General features: G+C 42.3%; 1 protein-coding gene across 2 annotated transcripts; it reads left to right on the plus strand.

Moving 5' to 3' along the window:
* Positions 1-832: 832 nt before the first annotated feature.
* Positions 833-14,589, plus strand: DNAJC21 (DnaJ heat shock protein family (Hsp40) member C21). Of its 2 annotated transcripts, none has more exons than XM_059833660.1 (12): positions 833-932; positions 1,308-1,401; positions 2,381-2,504; positions 3,417-3,539; positions 6,673-6,977; positions 8,278-8,429; positions 8,793-8,880; positions 9,122-9,307; positions 9,914-9,953; positions 11,873-12,063; positions 13,119-13,191; positions 13,895-14,589. In XM_059833660.1, exons 1-12 carry the CDS (start codon positions 836-838, stop codon positions 14,057-14,059), a joined length of 1,638 nt encoding a protein of 545 aa, XP_059689643.1. In that variant the 5' UTR covers positions 833-835; the 3' UTR covers positions 14,060-14,589. The 2 variants fall into 2 exon arrangements, with proteins under 2 accessions (XP_059689643.1, XP_059689644.1); XM_059833661.1 differs by having other exon boundaries at positions 9,122-9,280.
* Positions 14,590-14,917: the final 328 nt, after the last annotated feature.

Raw genomic sequence — 14,917 nt, forward strand, 5'->3', positions numbered from 1 at the left:
CAAGTCTCACCCTCGAGGCCTTTCACCATCTTGGTCGCCCTCCTCTGGACTCACTCTCATAGTTTGATGCCCTTCTTACATGGAGGTGCCCAAACCTGCACACGGTACTCGAGGTGGGGCCGCACCAGTGGGGTGTAGAGCGGGACAGTCACCTCCCCCGACCAGCTAGCTGTGCTGTGCTCTGGTGGATGCACCCCAGGGCACGGGTGGCCCTTTGGGCTGCCAGGGCACACTGCTGACTCGTATTCAACTTGCCGTCAACCCAAACCCCAGATCTCATTGTCTAATCCAAAGCTCAGCTCATGCAGTGCCAGCTGACACACGCCTAATCTACAGGAAAAGGTGGCTCTGGCCAAACCTGGGATCTCTGAAGAGCACAGGTGCCAAAAAAAGCAAAAAGTTAACACTGATAACCCGAGACACGGGAGCTGCATTGGCTGTACCTCCGAGCTCCGGGGCACGCACAGAAATTCTGGTTATTCGACATCGGGTGACTGCAAGACCAAAACCCGGCAGTACGGGGGGGGACAGCAGCCTCCCCGAGTTTCTCCTGCAGCCACCAGCCCGCCGGCTGGCACAACGCGGGCGCCGGCTCCGCCCGAGCGGAGGCCGAGGGCGTGTGGCGGCGGCGGGGCCCTCCTGCCCCCCTTCCCCCCCGGCCGCACCCGGCGGGCCCGCCCCGCCTCCCGCCGGCGTAGCTCCTCCCGGCGGGGGGGCGGTGGCGGCGAGGGCTCCTGATGGCTGCGCCGCCGCCGGCCCCGCCTCTGCCCGCTGTCTTGGCCGCGCTGCCGGCCGGCCGGCGCTTCCCCCCACGCGGAGCCGCCGCCCCGCCGCCATGAAGTGTCACTACGAGGTGCTGGGGGTGAAGCGCGACGCCGCCGAGGAGGAGCTGAAGCGGGCGTACCGCCGGCTGGCGCTGCGCTGGCACCCCGGTACGGCTGCGACGCCCGCCCTCGGCGGGCCCGGCCCGGCCGCAGACCTGCGGAGAGGGCCCGACCTCGCTTGGCCCCGCGGGCCCCCGTCTGCAGGGGGAGAAGCCCCTTTTCCTCGCAGGCGGCTGCAGTCGGTGCTCCGCCGGCGGTGCCGGCGCCAGGCCGGCCGGGCCGCCCCGGGTCTGTCCGGGGGGGGCTGCGGGGAGCGGGGCCGGGAGGCAGCGCCCGGGTGGCGTGGTGGCGTGTCGGCGCTTGCGGCAGCGCCCTCGGTAGCTCTCGCGGCTCCGTGTTGCTGTCTCGGGTTTCTGAAGCGGCTGTGGCGGGCGCTGCCGTCGTGCGTTGACTCGTTTACAATTTCATTAAATTGTCTTGCAGATAAAAACCTAGAGAACGCGGAGGAAGCAGCAGAGCAGTTCAAGTTAATCCAGGCAGCGTATGACATTCTCAGTGACCCCCAGGAAAGAGCCTGGTGAGCGTGTTTATCTGGTAGCGGCCTGGAAAAGACTTTTTTAATTCTGTCTCAGCCAGGGCTTTGAATTTGCTTCTCGCTGGGCCTTGCTGCAAGTCAGCACGGGCCTCTGCGGCAGAAGCAGCCACTGTGCTTCAGGCTTTGAAAGGGTTGAGAGCCATGCAGTGTGCAGGCTCCTGGGGAGGCACAGCTGTGCACCCACACCTTCCTCTCAGTGTTTCGGGAGGTGGTGTTGGGCTGGGCGCTGAGGGGTGCTCTGGGGACACACCAGTGTTGGCCTCTGATTCTTCCTCCCAGAGCGGGGGGCAGCTTACATGTTAGGATAGGTATCCCTCTGGTCACAGTCCTCCCTGCCTTAGGGGTTAAGAGCCAGCACCACGCTGAGTACATGCAGGTGTTCAGTATGCTATTGGTTGCTGCAAAGGCATACTTAGTGTCCTGTTTTTGTAACAGTCCTAATTTGAAATACACACACACATCTCTTTTTAAGAGATTGCTGCTTTAAATGTTCTGTGTAACTAGCTTTTCAAATGGACTGAAGCATCTACCAGATTATACAGCCAAACCCACCTGTGCTGTTTGTCCTTCTTGATAGGAAAGTACAGTTTTTCAATTTTTATATTCTGTTGTATGATTGGAGTTTTGTGTGTGTGTGTGTGTGTAAATATTGGGTGATTTAAATAATGTCCTACCCATTTCTGAAAGCTTATTGAAGCATCTTGCTCAAATGTGTTTGCTAGCTGCCCATTAAGAAATTGCTGCTATAGATATTGCTGGTAATGTAACAGTAAAGTAAAAGTCAAGAGAGAATATTTACTGAGCCTGTCTTTTTTTCCTCTCTCAAGACTTTGGATATGAGGCACAAATTTCAGACCCGGGGCTAAGCTGTACATTGAGGTCATATGTGTACTGTGTTAGCTTACCAGCACTGGGGAATGTTCTGTGTCTCTACATCCTTGGTACTGTGAATTTTTGCCAGGTATGATAATCACAGGGAGGCTCTGCTGAAAGGAGGAGTCGATGGAGACTATCAAGATGATAGTTTAGATCTGCTGCACTACTTCACTGTTAGCTGTTACTCTGGATATGGAGATGATGAGAAGGTAATTTAATTAATTAATCTTTAATGAATCAATGTAAATTTCATGAAAAGTGTTGCCATTTGCTTCATGTTGAAAAGCTATGTGTGGAATTGTTGAGCACAGGTAGTAATAACGCTTACACAAATCTTTCTAAGACAAAACTTATGTTGGACCCTTAGGGAAGCTTTAATTCCTGCTTATTGTCCAACAATTACTTCGTTGTATGGTATAGTTGGAAATCATGGCTATAGACTGTGTGTATATTATTAATTTACATTACATAGTGAGGCATTCCAGTGCTTTGCAATACCATCTCTTTATTCAGAAATATCTTTAACAAGCTAGAATGCTTCAAATAAAAAAAAAAGCAATATAACAACAGTCCTTGGGAAAAGTGTGCTTCCTATAATTGAATTCCCTGTTGGATTTTAAGACAGTCATCATAACTGAAAAAGTTCCAGGTGATTAGAAAAACCTCTACCAGAGAAAATCATTATCTGTCTTTGTGTTACTATACTAGGAGTGAGTTAGTAACATCTTAATTTAAAAAGAGATAGGATACTTAGTAGTGAATTTTATAGTTGGAACTTTCTCAAAACTTGATCTTGTGTAACCAGGAACTTAGCAACATCTCCAGCACGCTGAAACTTTTTTTTTTTTTGGTTTAGATTTGAATACAGGTGCTTGATGTGTGAGAGAGAGAGAGACTACACAAAGGAGACGGAAATAAAAGAAATGCGAGACAATGGGAACTTTGTTAACAAACAGTAGGGTCTCGCTATCTAGAGCAAGTGCTTCCAGGGCCTCTACCCTGATACTGAGTTGCTGTTGTAGAATTGTAATATTTCTCTAAAATACACTACTGTAGCTGAGCATTTGTACATCTATTATTGAGCCATGCAAAATGAGTCAGAATTATTTTTTTAATTTCAGGGATTCTTTACAGTCTATCGACAAGTTTTTGAAAAGATTGCAAAAGAAGAGATGGAATATATGACCCAGGAAGATACTGAAGAATTCCCCATGTTTGGATATTCCCAAAGTGACTATGATACGGTAAGAGCAAGTGTAAATCTGAACTGAAAGTAACACAGTGAAGTCATTACTTTGTTCCACGCTGAAATCAAAGGAGAGGCTCCTGCCGACCTCTGAGGTGAATACAAAACCATGTATCTGCTGTCTTTTCTACTACTGTAGATAGTTACTATAAAGGAAGTGCTTGTGCTCTGATTCATAATATTTAGGTGAATTAAAATTGGTATTTCCTGTTGGACTATATTATTAGCCAGGCTTTTAGGGTAAGTTGTCAGACAAAAACTTCACAGGGCTAACCATCAATTATGCCAATGAAACATAAGCGTAGTGCAAGGCTTATAAAACAAAAGAACAGATGTTTTCTTTGCTTCCTGATGAAAATAGTTTACCAGTGTTTTAATGTAACTTACATTACAGAAAGGGATATTGAGAGAATTTTTTTTTAAATAACATGTAGTGTCTTGCCTCATTAGGCAGACAGCATAGCACTTACTGCATAACACAGACTTTAGAAAACGGGAGATGTGGTGGTTGACCTGCAGTGTGAGCTCCCACGATGATACTCTTGTCATCTACAATTATTTTGTAGTAAGATTTAATTTCCAAAATACTTATGCTGTCCTTTGGGAAGCAAGAAGAGAAAATGTGTGTGGGACACTTGAATTCTTGTCATCTGGTCTGCCAACTATTTGTTGTATTCTATCAGACTTAGCATTTTTCTAAGGTTACTGGTATTCCTGTGTTAAAATTAAATAGTAAAGTAATACCACTTTCCCCAGTGAATAACTGCAGAGTATCAGTCTACTCAAATGTTGCTCCTAGTCTGCTGCTTCTCCCTGTCACTCTTAGTAGAATTGTACTGTATGAACAATTATTTATGAAATTTAAATTGACACATGCCTTAAAAATGAGTAACTTCAGTGGTACAAAACTTGGCTGGAGTTGGAAACAAGGTTACAAATCAAACTAAGACGTGTCAGAATGGGTGTTTGAATGTCAGGTAGAAATTACAGGATGGCTTAACAAATGGAAATCTTTGCCAGGGAGAGAATATTTAGTGTCTCTGAAACTGCTAAAATCTGTCTTTTAATGGAGTTATCTTGAAACATCGTTTGGAAACTGGTGGTTTTGAGGCCATGGGATAGATATGATTATAGACCCAAAATAGCTTTTGTGCTGTCAATTAATAACTGCAAAAATGGCTGGAATTCTAGCACCAGCATGCTTTGATATCTGCTTGTTTGTGCTGTTCTGCAGACAGAATGCTCACTTTTTTTTTTAAAGGGATTCATAGGAGTGTTTTATGGGAAATAGCCTCAGTTAAATGAGGCTATAACATTATCCCTGTTATCTTATATTCAGACAAAGAGATTACACTGTCAGAGGATTCCAGCATTGCAGTGCCCACTTCACTACTCAGTGGGAGTATCATGGGAAAAGGGAAAAGAGTTTTAGAAGGGAGCTACAAAAACTCTACAGAAGCTTTGAAATCTGTGATGTGAATGCTCTCTGGTTCAGTCTACTGAGTTAATTCACAAGAAGCTTGAGAGGCAGCTCGATCAATGCCAGGCACCCAGGGAAGATATTCTTATGTCTGTGACTTCACAAGTCTTCACAAGACTTCATGGGAAGAGAAGACTTGTAGGTCAGTTAGAAAGAAACAAAAGCAATTAGCTCCAAGTATAAGTAGTACGCAAAACAAAATCCACCTGGGAGTTCAGCAAGGGCTGCTGTACAGTCTTCCGGAGAATGTCAGAGATGTGGTTGTGTTTCAGGTACCTGCTGAGGAGGAGGAAAGTCTTAACTCACACAGCTGGTGAAGGGGAGGATGATCCCTGTCATCAGTTGATGGCCATGCATCCTTTTGCACAGAAGATACTCCCTTCTGAAGCAGAAATCTGAGATAGGGAGTCTAATCTCACTTAAGTTACTGGTTTAAATATGGCTGTTTATTGATTGTTATTATAGAGCTGGGTTTTCATGATAGCAGAGAAAAACTGTAGTGACTTACCTGCCAGAAGCCACAGCCATGAAGCTTTGCATGTAGATAGGCCATTAGAAATTAGTGTTGAGTCGTTGATAGTTGTAGTCCATGTGAATACCAGTGGCAGAAGGAGGACAAGAGGAGATACTAGAAGAAGAGATATGAAACCGTTAGGTTAAATACTTGTACGAGGTATTCCAAAATATAAACAGTAGTGCACATAGGAGTAAGTAGTAAAAAGGCAGCTTAATGGGGTGAGTAATGGAAGAAGGGAGTTTAGGCATATCTTGTTTCCTGAATATACAAAATGCAGAAGGTTAATAATCACTTTGAGAGGAATAGAGAACAAAACAAAGAATAATTATTATGCCATTTTATTAATCCAGCATTTACTCATGAATAGTAAAAGGAAGGAGAATAAGGAAAGATCATTTACTGTTTCTTTTAATGTGAGAGCTAGAGGGCATAATTTTAACCTGCAGTCATATAATTTGCTAACAAAACAGGAGTAAGTGCATCTTCACATAGCCCCTTGTTAAACTGTGCAAGTCACGGCTCCATGCTATTGTGTATGCCAACAATTTACATGGGTTAATGAAAGATATGTTAAATGAATTCATGAAAGAAAAATCCATCAAGGGCTATTAATTTCTGTCTTGTTCTGGAAGCAGAGAGAATATACAGGGAAGAAATAGCATTATGTACACATTTGTTTTATTGCTCTTTTTGTGCTGGTCATTGGCTGCTGTTGGAAATGTATGGCTGACCTTTGGTGTAATTTAGTATGGCAGTTATTGGGCAATATGTGCATATGCCTGCTGGTGGACAGTGTATCTGATTCTGATTGTGCCTTTCAGTTTGACAGGAAAAGTACAGCGCAGCTAAGTAACTGGGTACTAGTGTCAGCATGATCCAATCCTGCAAGGGGATGTTTTTTAGAAGTTGCAGTCTGGAATAGTTTAGACAAGGTTGTTGATTTGGCATGGTTTGAAATTTTAAGGATGATAGTAGAGGTTTCTCTAAACCTTCATGTGATTTATTTATACTCTGAGGGAAAACTGTGGCCTGTATAGAAGACACAAAACTGCTACAAAAGTCCTGCATTATTTGGTACGGTTTTTGTACCCCTGCTAAACAAGTGACTTGTTTAATTTTTTTTTTTTCTTACAGGTAGTCCACCCTTTCTATGCATATTGGCAGAGTTTCTGTACTCAGAAAAACTTCGCTTGGAAAGAAGAATATGACACCCGACAAGCCTCAAACCGCTGGGAGAAACGAGCTATGGAAAAAGAGAACAAGAAAACGAGGGATAAAGCAAGGAAAGAGAGGAATGAACTGGTCCGTCAGCTGGTAGCATTTATTCGCAAAAGGGATAAAAGAGTACAGGCTCACAGAAAACTTGTGGAAGAACAAAATGCAGAAAAAACCAGGAAAGCAGAGGAATTTCGGAGGCAGCAGAAGCTCAAACAAGCCAAGTATGTAAATGTGGAAGAAATCTTTTCTTTTAAACATGGAGAAACTATCCATGAGGATTCCATATAGATTCTAGTAGTAGCTCCACTTGCTCTTTTAAACATCCTTGAAAATTTTATGTATTAGTTTTGATCTCAAGTCTGAGCTTTTTAAAACTTGAGTGTCTCTACATTGTACTGACATGTAGAGATCTGAGGTAACCAGGGAATAGTTACCTGTGTGCTGCAGGTAACTGGCTGTAGTAGCACAGAATCCAGTGTGCTTTTACCTACTTGAGGAAGTAAGATTTAATAGTTATCATTGTTCCTTTAAGGAAAAAAGAATGTATGTTTTGGAATGAGGGAGAACAGGACTATGACAACCTGGATATGGACCAGCTTCATTTGCCTTGGAACTGTATCTGCTAAAAAGAAAGTGGGAAAAATGAACTTAGTTTTGCTTTTTCTTATAACTCTTCAGAAAGGACTCTTTCATTGGACTAAGTGCTTTTTTTTTGATGCTTTTATTTTTCCCAAAATTAAGTAGAAGGAAGAGGTGATCTCCCAAGTGTAAACACACTTTATTCTTCGAACTAAAGAGCTTTTTGCCTGCAAATGGGAGGAAGGAACTTAAATCTTAATAAGAGTGCACTTGCAAAAGAATTGCATATTGATTAATATTATATAATAATAATAATTAAAAGAGACATGAAATATATTATGTACAATTTATTTATTTAAATAGATTTTTTTTTTTCCCCTAAAGGGTGAATGAAGCAAAGTTATGCATTTACTGACAAATGACTTGATAATTCTGAGTCCAGGAGCCAGCTGGAGCAAAATTCAGCTGTACTGTGGTGCACTGTTTGATAACTTGGGCCACACTTAGATTGGAAAACTGAGCTGGTACATTCCCATAGTGCAGAGTGAAGGAGAATGTGCTTGTGGCTTTTGTGGTCATGTACTGTTTGTGGGTTTGGATCTTGCAGCAGGTAAAAACAGCTGTACTGCTTTGAGGAGTGAGCTGACTTTCCTGCTGTTAGATTGATATTGACCATGCTGCATAGCACTTCCTGCCTGAAATTCAAGCAGGATCCACCTCCGTTAATACCTCTTTACTTGCAGCGTAGATGTGCACACTGGCATCACAAATTAACTGCTCAGTTATCCAGGCCCTACAAATAATTGTTTACTCCGTCATAATATGTTCAGGACTTTCCTTCTAAAATACCAGAGAAGAACAAGTGATCTTTTGAATAATACTGTTTCTGTAATTCCTATCTCATAAATACAATGTAGAAGTTACTTATTATTCTACTTAAAGGCTTGCTGAACAGTATAAAGAGCAGAGCTGGATAACTATGTCGGATCTGGAGAGAGAGTTGCAAGAGATGGAGGCACAATATGAAAAGGAATTTGGAGATGGATCAGATGATGACAATGAATTAGAAGAACAGGAGACAAAAGGCATAGAAGGTATAGGGGGGAGGAGTCATCTATAGTGATTCGTCAGCCTTGAGTATTGGCTCACTGCACTTAAAGCCCCAGATTAGGTTCACAGTCCAGACCGTAGTGCAACTGCCTGCCTCCAGCTGAGGCATGCCAGGCTACAGTCTGGCCCTCTCTGGTGTTTTCCATTGAACATGAGAAGACACCAACCTACAGCTGTTAATTTATGCTAATTTATGATTTGGTGAGATGGTCTTGATCTGTCTGCGTGTCAATAATACTAAAGAAGTTGAATGTCAGTGTTGTGACTCTTTGCTGGGGCTTTAAGAGCAACTTACTCAAAAATCACTCATCTGACTTTGTCTCTCTGATCCCCACTGATCTCTTCAGAGAAACTGAATGATGAGACTGAAGAAGCTGAATTTGTTGATGGTCTGTACTGCCCTGCTTGTGACAAATTGTTAAAAACTGAGAAAGCGTAAGTGCTTGTGCTTGGGGATTTGGGGGTGGGGTGTTGGATTTTAACTATTTTAAAAATGTGTTTTAAAGACTTTTTAACTTCACCTAATGGTCAGTGTCGTCTTTCCAGTAGAGACATTGTCAGGGCAGAATTTTCCATACTTAATAGCGATGAATAATGGGTCTGTTATTAATTTATATGTAAATATAACAATGTTTGCTCAGAGCTACCTGCAGTAACGATCTGCTGGTCTTCACAGCATGAAGAATCACGAAAAATCAAAGAAGCATCGAGAGATGGTAGCACTGTTACGACAGCAACTGGAAGAAGAAGAAGAGAAATTTCCTGTGTCTTTGGATGATGCAAATAGAGTACATACCAAAGAGGAGGAAGAAACAGAAGATGTGCCCAAGCAGAAGTATTTTAAATTGGTTTTAATTTTATCGTGACTAATGATTTAATAAGTCTTGGAGGCCCTCAGAGGGAGCTTCTGATGATTTGTAGTTGCGTTGGAACTCACAGTATTGGGCAATTTAAAATATTTCTTAGCATCAGAGTTCCTGTAAAATGCATCCATTAGTACGACTGGATTGAAATGTTGTAGGATAATAGTCTCATATTTTCTCTGCTTCTTGAAGTTACATGTTAAGGAAAAGTAGTGATTGTTATTTTTCAAATAGGGGAACTTGCACAGGGCCAGTGTTTATTGATTTGGTACTTCTGGTACTTTTTGTCAGTCAGATGCTGGCATATGTCGAAAATGAGTGTGCTTAAAATCAGAATTGATGAAGGAAGTTGGACAACTTCATTTTTTGGACGGCTAAAGCATAATACCAACCACTAGTACCTTCAAGTTCAGTCTGAGCAGAATAAATGTTTTGCTAAATGCAGTGAGTAGTTTAGGAGAACTGTTGCTTTCATTTCAGGCATGAGTAATTTTCTGTTTGTGGCTACTGTCTCCCTAATACCATGTTAAGATGTAAGCAAAAATATAACTTGGTACCTTTTTTTTTTTTCTTGAAAAGGTCATTTTAAATTCTTGTCTTTACAGACTCTCGAAGAAGCAGAGGAAGAAACAGAAAACAATGATGGTGTGTAGTCATAAAATGATATTCAGAGAACTTTACCACCCAGTCTTGTTATCTCCTAACTTTTTTTTTGTCCTGAAAAATAAGAGAGAACTTGGAATTTCAGATATTTTTAATTAGTCTTTGCAAAATAATTTTTGTTACACTTAGTATGATCATATTATGATAATGATCTCATAGACCTCACTTTGGTCTTTTTGTGCAGATCCTAATAAATGTGGTGTTGGCTCTAAAAAGGCTACAGTCTGAAGTGTAAGGAAAACTGACAGAAACAGGCAGTTAGGGAGAATGCAAGGAATTGATCAGAAAGACCAGCAATGGCCTTAGTGCATTAGTAGCTCAATTGTTTGGTGGTCGTTTTCTGCTTTGCTTGTTAGCGTTGTTGTAATGTATTGTTTGTTTATCTCTAACTTGGGGGGGGTGGGGGGGGGAGTAACATATATTTGGCATCCTACTGACACTAGTTATTGGAACGAACACATCCATTCTGCCTTTCACTTGAATTGTAAACTTGAGTAACACCAATCTGTTGTACTCTGGGATCTGAGTCTGTGCCTGATATAATTGATCTGTGCTGACAGCAGCAGGGTGACATTCAGGAACTGCAAGCTGTTTCAGGCTTGAGTGGCAGAAGTGCCATAATGAGCAACCTCTTCTGTCTGCTTTCTTCAGGCTCGATTCTTTTCCAGTCTTACCTCTTCTCTACTTACTGCCTCAATCCTACCCTTGTCCCAGTGAGCTATCTGTACCAGGTCCTGCCTCTTCCATCCTTTCCCAAGATGGTCTTCCGTCTTCCCCCAGCCTAACCATTCTAGTCTCCTATTATGTGTTCACCTTCTCTGCCCTCTCCCACACCATTATTATCTCTCATCCTCAAGAAACTTCCCTGAGACGTTCAAGCAACTGAAACTTTCTTGCTTCTCTTTGGCTGGTATTGCATAGTCCAAGTCAGTATTGGCTTGACCTTCTTGTTTCCATGCAGGCCGTCAGGCTCCTATTCAACTCTTGCCTCCTCAGTTTGAAATCAGAGTCTCGTTCTCACTGTATAGGCTGCATATAGGCACTGTGTCTCTTCCATCAGTTTGGTCACAAGGTCTTCTGCAGCCCAGACAGTAGGTGCCACTCTCGCATAGCATGAGCTGGAATCTTGTGCAGAGAGATTCTTCTGGAAACATAACCTCCATCCTCTACCAAGCTTTATGGAGTGCAGGGAATCGCTATGGTTTTTGTTTTCTTTTCCTGAAGGTAGGTAGATTAGCCAAGTTTTTTTCAGGTAGCTGAGACTGCAAAAGATACTAGAGGGGACAGAGTTGCATTAATGTGGTGTTAGGTCAAATTTGTTATCCCGCTTTTGGGAGTTGAGCTGTTTTGCTTTGGGCACGCTCAGGGGTTGATCTTTTGCCAAACTGCATGTGTTGAGTCTACTCTGTCTTCTGGTACGTGGAAAAGGCTGCCAGTGTTTCTAATGTTAAGGAGGGAAAATACAGTGTGTCTGTCTAGCTTCAGTCAGGTCAGTTATTTTGGCTTAAGTGTCCTAATGCCAGGTGTCTGGCACAGAAGCCTTCAGCCTAAATAACATTTTGCAATGTTAAAAGCAAAGCCACTATTTTATAATGTGTAATGGTAGCCAGAATAGAATGAGCCCTGTGTATAATTAAAAGCTACCTTAACTCTCCTCTTCCGTGGTTGTAGAGGCTGTTTTATTGGTGTTTCTTCCCTTCATCACAGGTGGCCTCATCTTTCAAAACAGGAGAACTAAGGTTTTACCTGTTACAATCTCACTGAAAACACACAGTAAAATTAAGAGGGTCCATGGCTTTGTGTTCTCCCCACCCATGTTTGAGGTAAATGAGGTATAATACTATAAACATAATGACTAATGAACTTAAAGTAGTTAACTTGCATTTCTTCTGTTTGGACAGACTTACGAGGACTCTTTTGACAAAAGCGCTGATGAAGAAACAGTTGAACAAAAGGAGGTGCCCTGCCTGGACAAGGACAGTGGCTCAGCGGAGGATTTGGTAAATGATGGCCAAAGATGTGCTGTGTCAGAGCATGTAAGCACTACAGAAGATGTCAGCCAAGTGAATGAAGCAAAAACTGAAGCAAACAGGTGCGTTGACTTGCAATATGGCAGTCACTGTGTCATTCTGTGTCACGTTTGATACTGTCAAACAAGTCTAGATCTACTCACCAATGTGAACTGGGGGGTACTCCGCTAAATCAGAGTTGAATAAGTATGATGCTGAACAAGGAGTGTTAGGATCTACTTTGGAAATCGTGTTTGACAGCAGATCCCTGCCACATCACTTACCAGTGGTAGATTTATCATCTAGCTGAATCTTGAGATCAACAATTGATAGTCTGAATTAATTGCTTCATGTTTTTTGCTGGAAGAACTTGCATTGTGTAATGTGAAGGAAGAACAGGGGGAAGCAGCAGAGACATCAATGATTGAAAACATGACCCAGCAATGTGCGCTTGCAGCCCAGAAAGCCAACTGTATCATGGACTGCATCAAAAGAGGGGTGGCCAGCAGGTTGAGGGAGGTGATTCTGCCCCTCTACTCTGGTGACACCCCACCTGGAGTACTGCCTTCAGATCTGGAGTCCTCAGCACAGGAGAGACATGGACCTGTTGGAGCAGGTCCAGAGGAGGGCCACAAACGTAATCAGAGGGATGGAACACCTCTGCTATGAGGACAGGCTGAGAGGGCTGGGGTTGTTCAGCCTGGAGAAGAGAAGGCTCCGGGGAGACCTTATTGTGGCCTTTCAGTACTTCAAGGGGGCTTACAAGAAAGCTGGAGAGGGACTTTTTACAAGGGCATGTAGTGATAGGACAAGGGGTAATGGCTTTAAACTGAAAGAGGGTAGATTTAGATTAGATATTAGGAAGAAATTTTTCCCTATGAGGGTGGTGAGGCACTGTTACAGGTTGCCCAGAAAAGTTGTGGATGCCCCAACTCTGGAAGTGTTCTAAGGCCAGGTTGGATGGGGCTTTGAGCAACCTGGTCTAGTGGAGGGTGTCCCTGCCCATGGCAGGGGGGTTGGAACTAGATGATCTTTAAGGTCCTTTCCAACCCAAACCATTCTATGATTCTGTGAAAACCATCAGAAGCTGTTGAATGTTCCTGTGCGCTGATCTTGCTTTCTCTTTGTTTATCGGCAGTACTAAGCCTAAAGGGAAAAAAGCCAAGGATGCAAAAAAGTCTGCTAAGGCATCTTCAGAGCACCCAACAATGGTATGTCAAATTACTTACGCTATTTAAAAGCTGGTGGTGATGTTATTACAAACAAGATTGGTTGGCTGATCACCTCCAGCCCACAAATCCTGTTTCAGCTTTTTGCTTATTTTTTAATAATGCAGGTATTTTTATCCCTGTGATTTTATTAGAAGCTCTTGTCCTCGCAGAGAAAAGCAGGACTAAATTTCAGTTCTAAGAGAGCAACTAAAGCTCTGTATCCAAGGCAGTTCAAATAAATTAATCAACTGAACACAGAGGTGTTGTCATCAGGCAGGTGACAGGCAGTACCATGTGCATCTTTCCCAATATTGATGCTTCCCAGAAAGAGCAAAATCTTGTAGTAACTACAGCCAAGACACATAAAATGCACTAAATCTCAAGAGCCCGAAGTAGTAAGTGTATAATCTTTTTTTTTCAGTCAGCTGAGATCAAAAGTATTCTTTATCTTCAGTTAGATTTGCAAGGCTTCTATCCTTGTTCTTCGTTCTACTGGGTACTCTTTAAAATTTCAGGAAGTCATATTTGTGGGGTTTTTTTAATATGTATTAATTGTTTATCAGTAATCGGATAGCTGTGATAGAAATGAAAATCTTACTCACATTTCATTCTCTAAGAGAAACTCCATACAAAAAATTGTTGTATTATACTTACTACATATTCCATAGGAATATGAAGCATTTTGGTTTTTCCCCCACTGTAGAGTGAAGTTCCCATCCACTGTGTAACCTGCAACTGTGCATTTCCATCCCGAAATAAACTGTTTGAACACCTAAAAGCCACAGGACATGCAAAAGCAACACAGGCACCAGCTGTAAATGGAGCTGTAAACACCAGAAACAAAAAAGAGAAACGTAAAAACAGATAGAACTTTGTTACAGTGACAGTCTTCAGCATCATACATGAAAACTCTCCCAAAAACTGAAAAAACACACTGCCTGTGTTTGGAGTTAAACAGAGAAAGCAAGCCCTAATTTTTGAAAAAAAGGAAGATGCAACAAAAGGAGTATTATCTTGTGAAGGAACCTGGGCTTTCTTCTGGTCTTCATCAGCCTTTCTTTAATGACTGGATTTGACCTACCATCTCAGCAGCTTTCATATTGGAGGTGGGGAAACAGTAATTCAAAGTGACTCATCTTGCATTCCTGTTGAAACTTGCAAGGATAAAGTACCCACACAGAGGAAATAATAAATTATTTTAACACTTATGTTGTTGCTGCTTTTCTTTTAAGAGGGCTTAGCTCAGGGTGAGTGTAGCCAATAGAGGGGCCTGTGCTGCTCTGATCATCTATCAAAGATGAAACATCACCAAGACATGGAAAAACACAGGCTTTTCTGCCATCCCCAAGGGCCCTTTCAAATTACTTAATTACATTAAACAGCAGACAGAAGGGAAAGAGTAAGATGACAAAGCTGGTTAATCAGTTTTGACAATTCCTGTTGGTTTTGTACATGTGCCTGCATGCTAGGTGTTGGGAAAAAAAAAAAGTCTTGTGGAAGAGCCTTGCTGGAATAAATGAAAGCAGAAATAAATGATGGGCATGAATAAATTAATTGCTTCTGATTTCTAATGAAAAACAACACGGGAATTGGTATTGCACCTCTGCTTAAATGCATAATCTACCTGACCTTGAGTAGCTCAAAAAAAAAAAAAAAAAAGGTGATTTTGGAGTGGAAGTGGATTTTACACAGGAATTGTCAATGCAGTTGGAGAAGACAGTGCTCA

Source organism: Gavia stellata, chromosome Z (genome assembly GCF_030936135.1).
Source record: "Gavia stellata isolate bGavSte3 chromosome Z, bGavSte3.hap2, whole genome shotgun sequence".
In the NCBI taxonomy this organism is placed as follows: domain Eukaryota; kingdom Metazoa; phylum Chordata; class Aves; order Gaviiformes; family Gaviidae; genus Gavia; species Gavia stellata.

Bases quoted from the DNA above. Each gene is read 5' to 3' on its own strand.
- DNAJC21 (XM_059833660.1), top strand. From the start codon at position 836: ATGAAGTGTCACTACGAGGTGCTGGGGGTGAAGCGCGACGCCGCCGAG. The intron at 1,402-2,380 runs GTGAGCGTGTTT...AATTTTTGCCAG, and splicing joins GACCCCCAGGAAAGAGCCTG to GTATGATAATCACAGGGAGG. The intron at 2,505-3,416 runs GTAATTTAATTA...TTTTAATTTCAG, and splicing joins GATATGGAGATGATGAGAAG to GGATTCTTTACAGTCTATCG.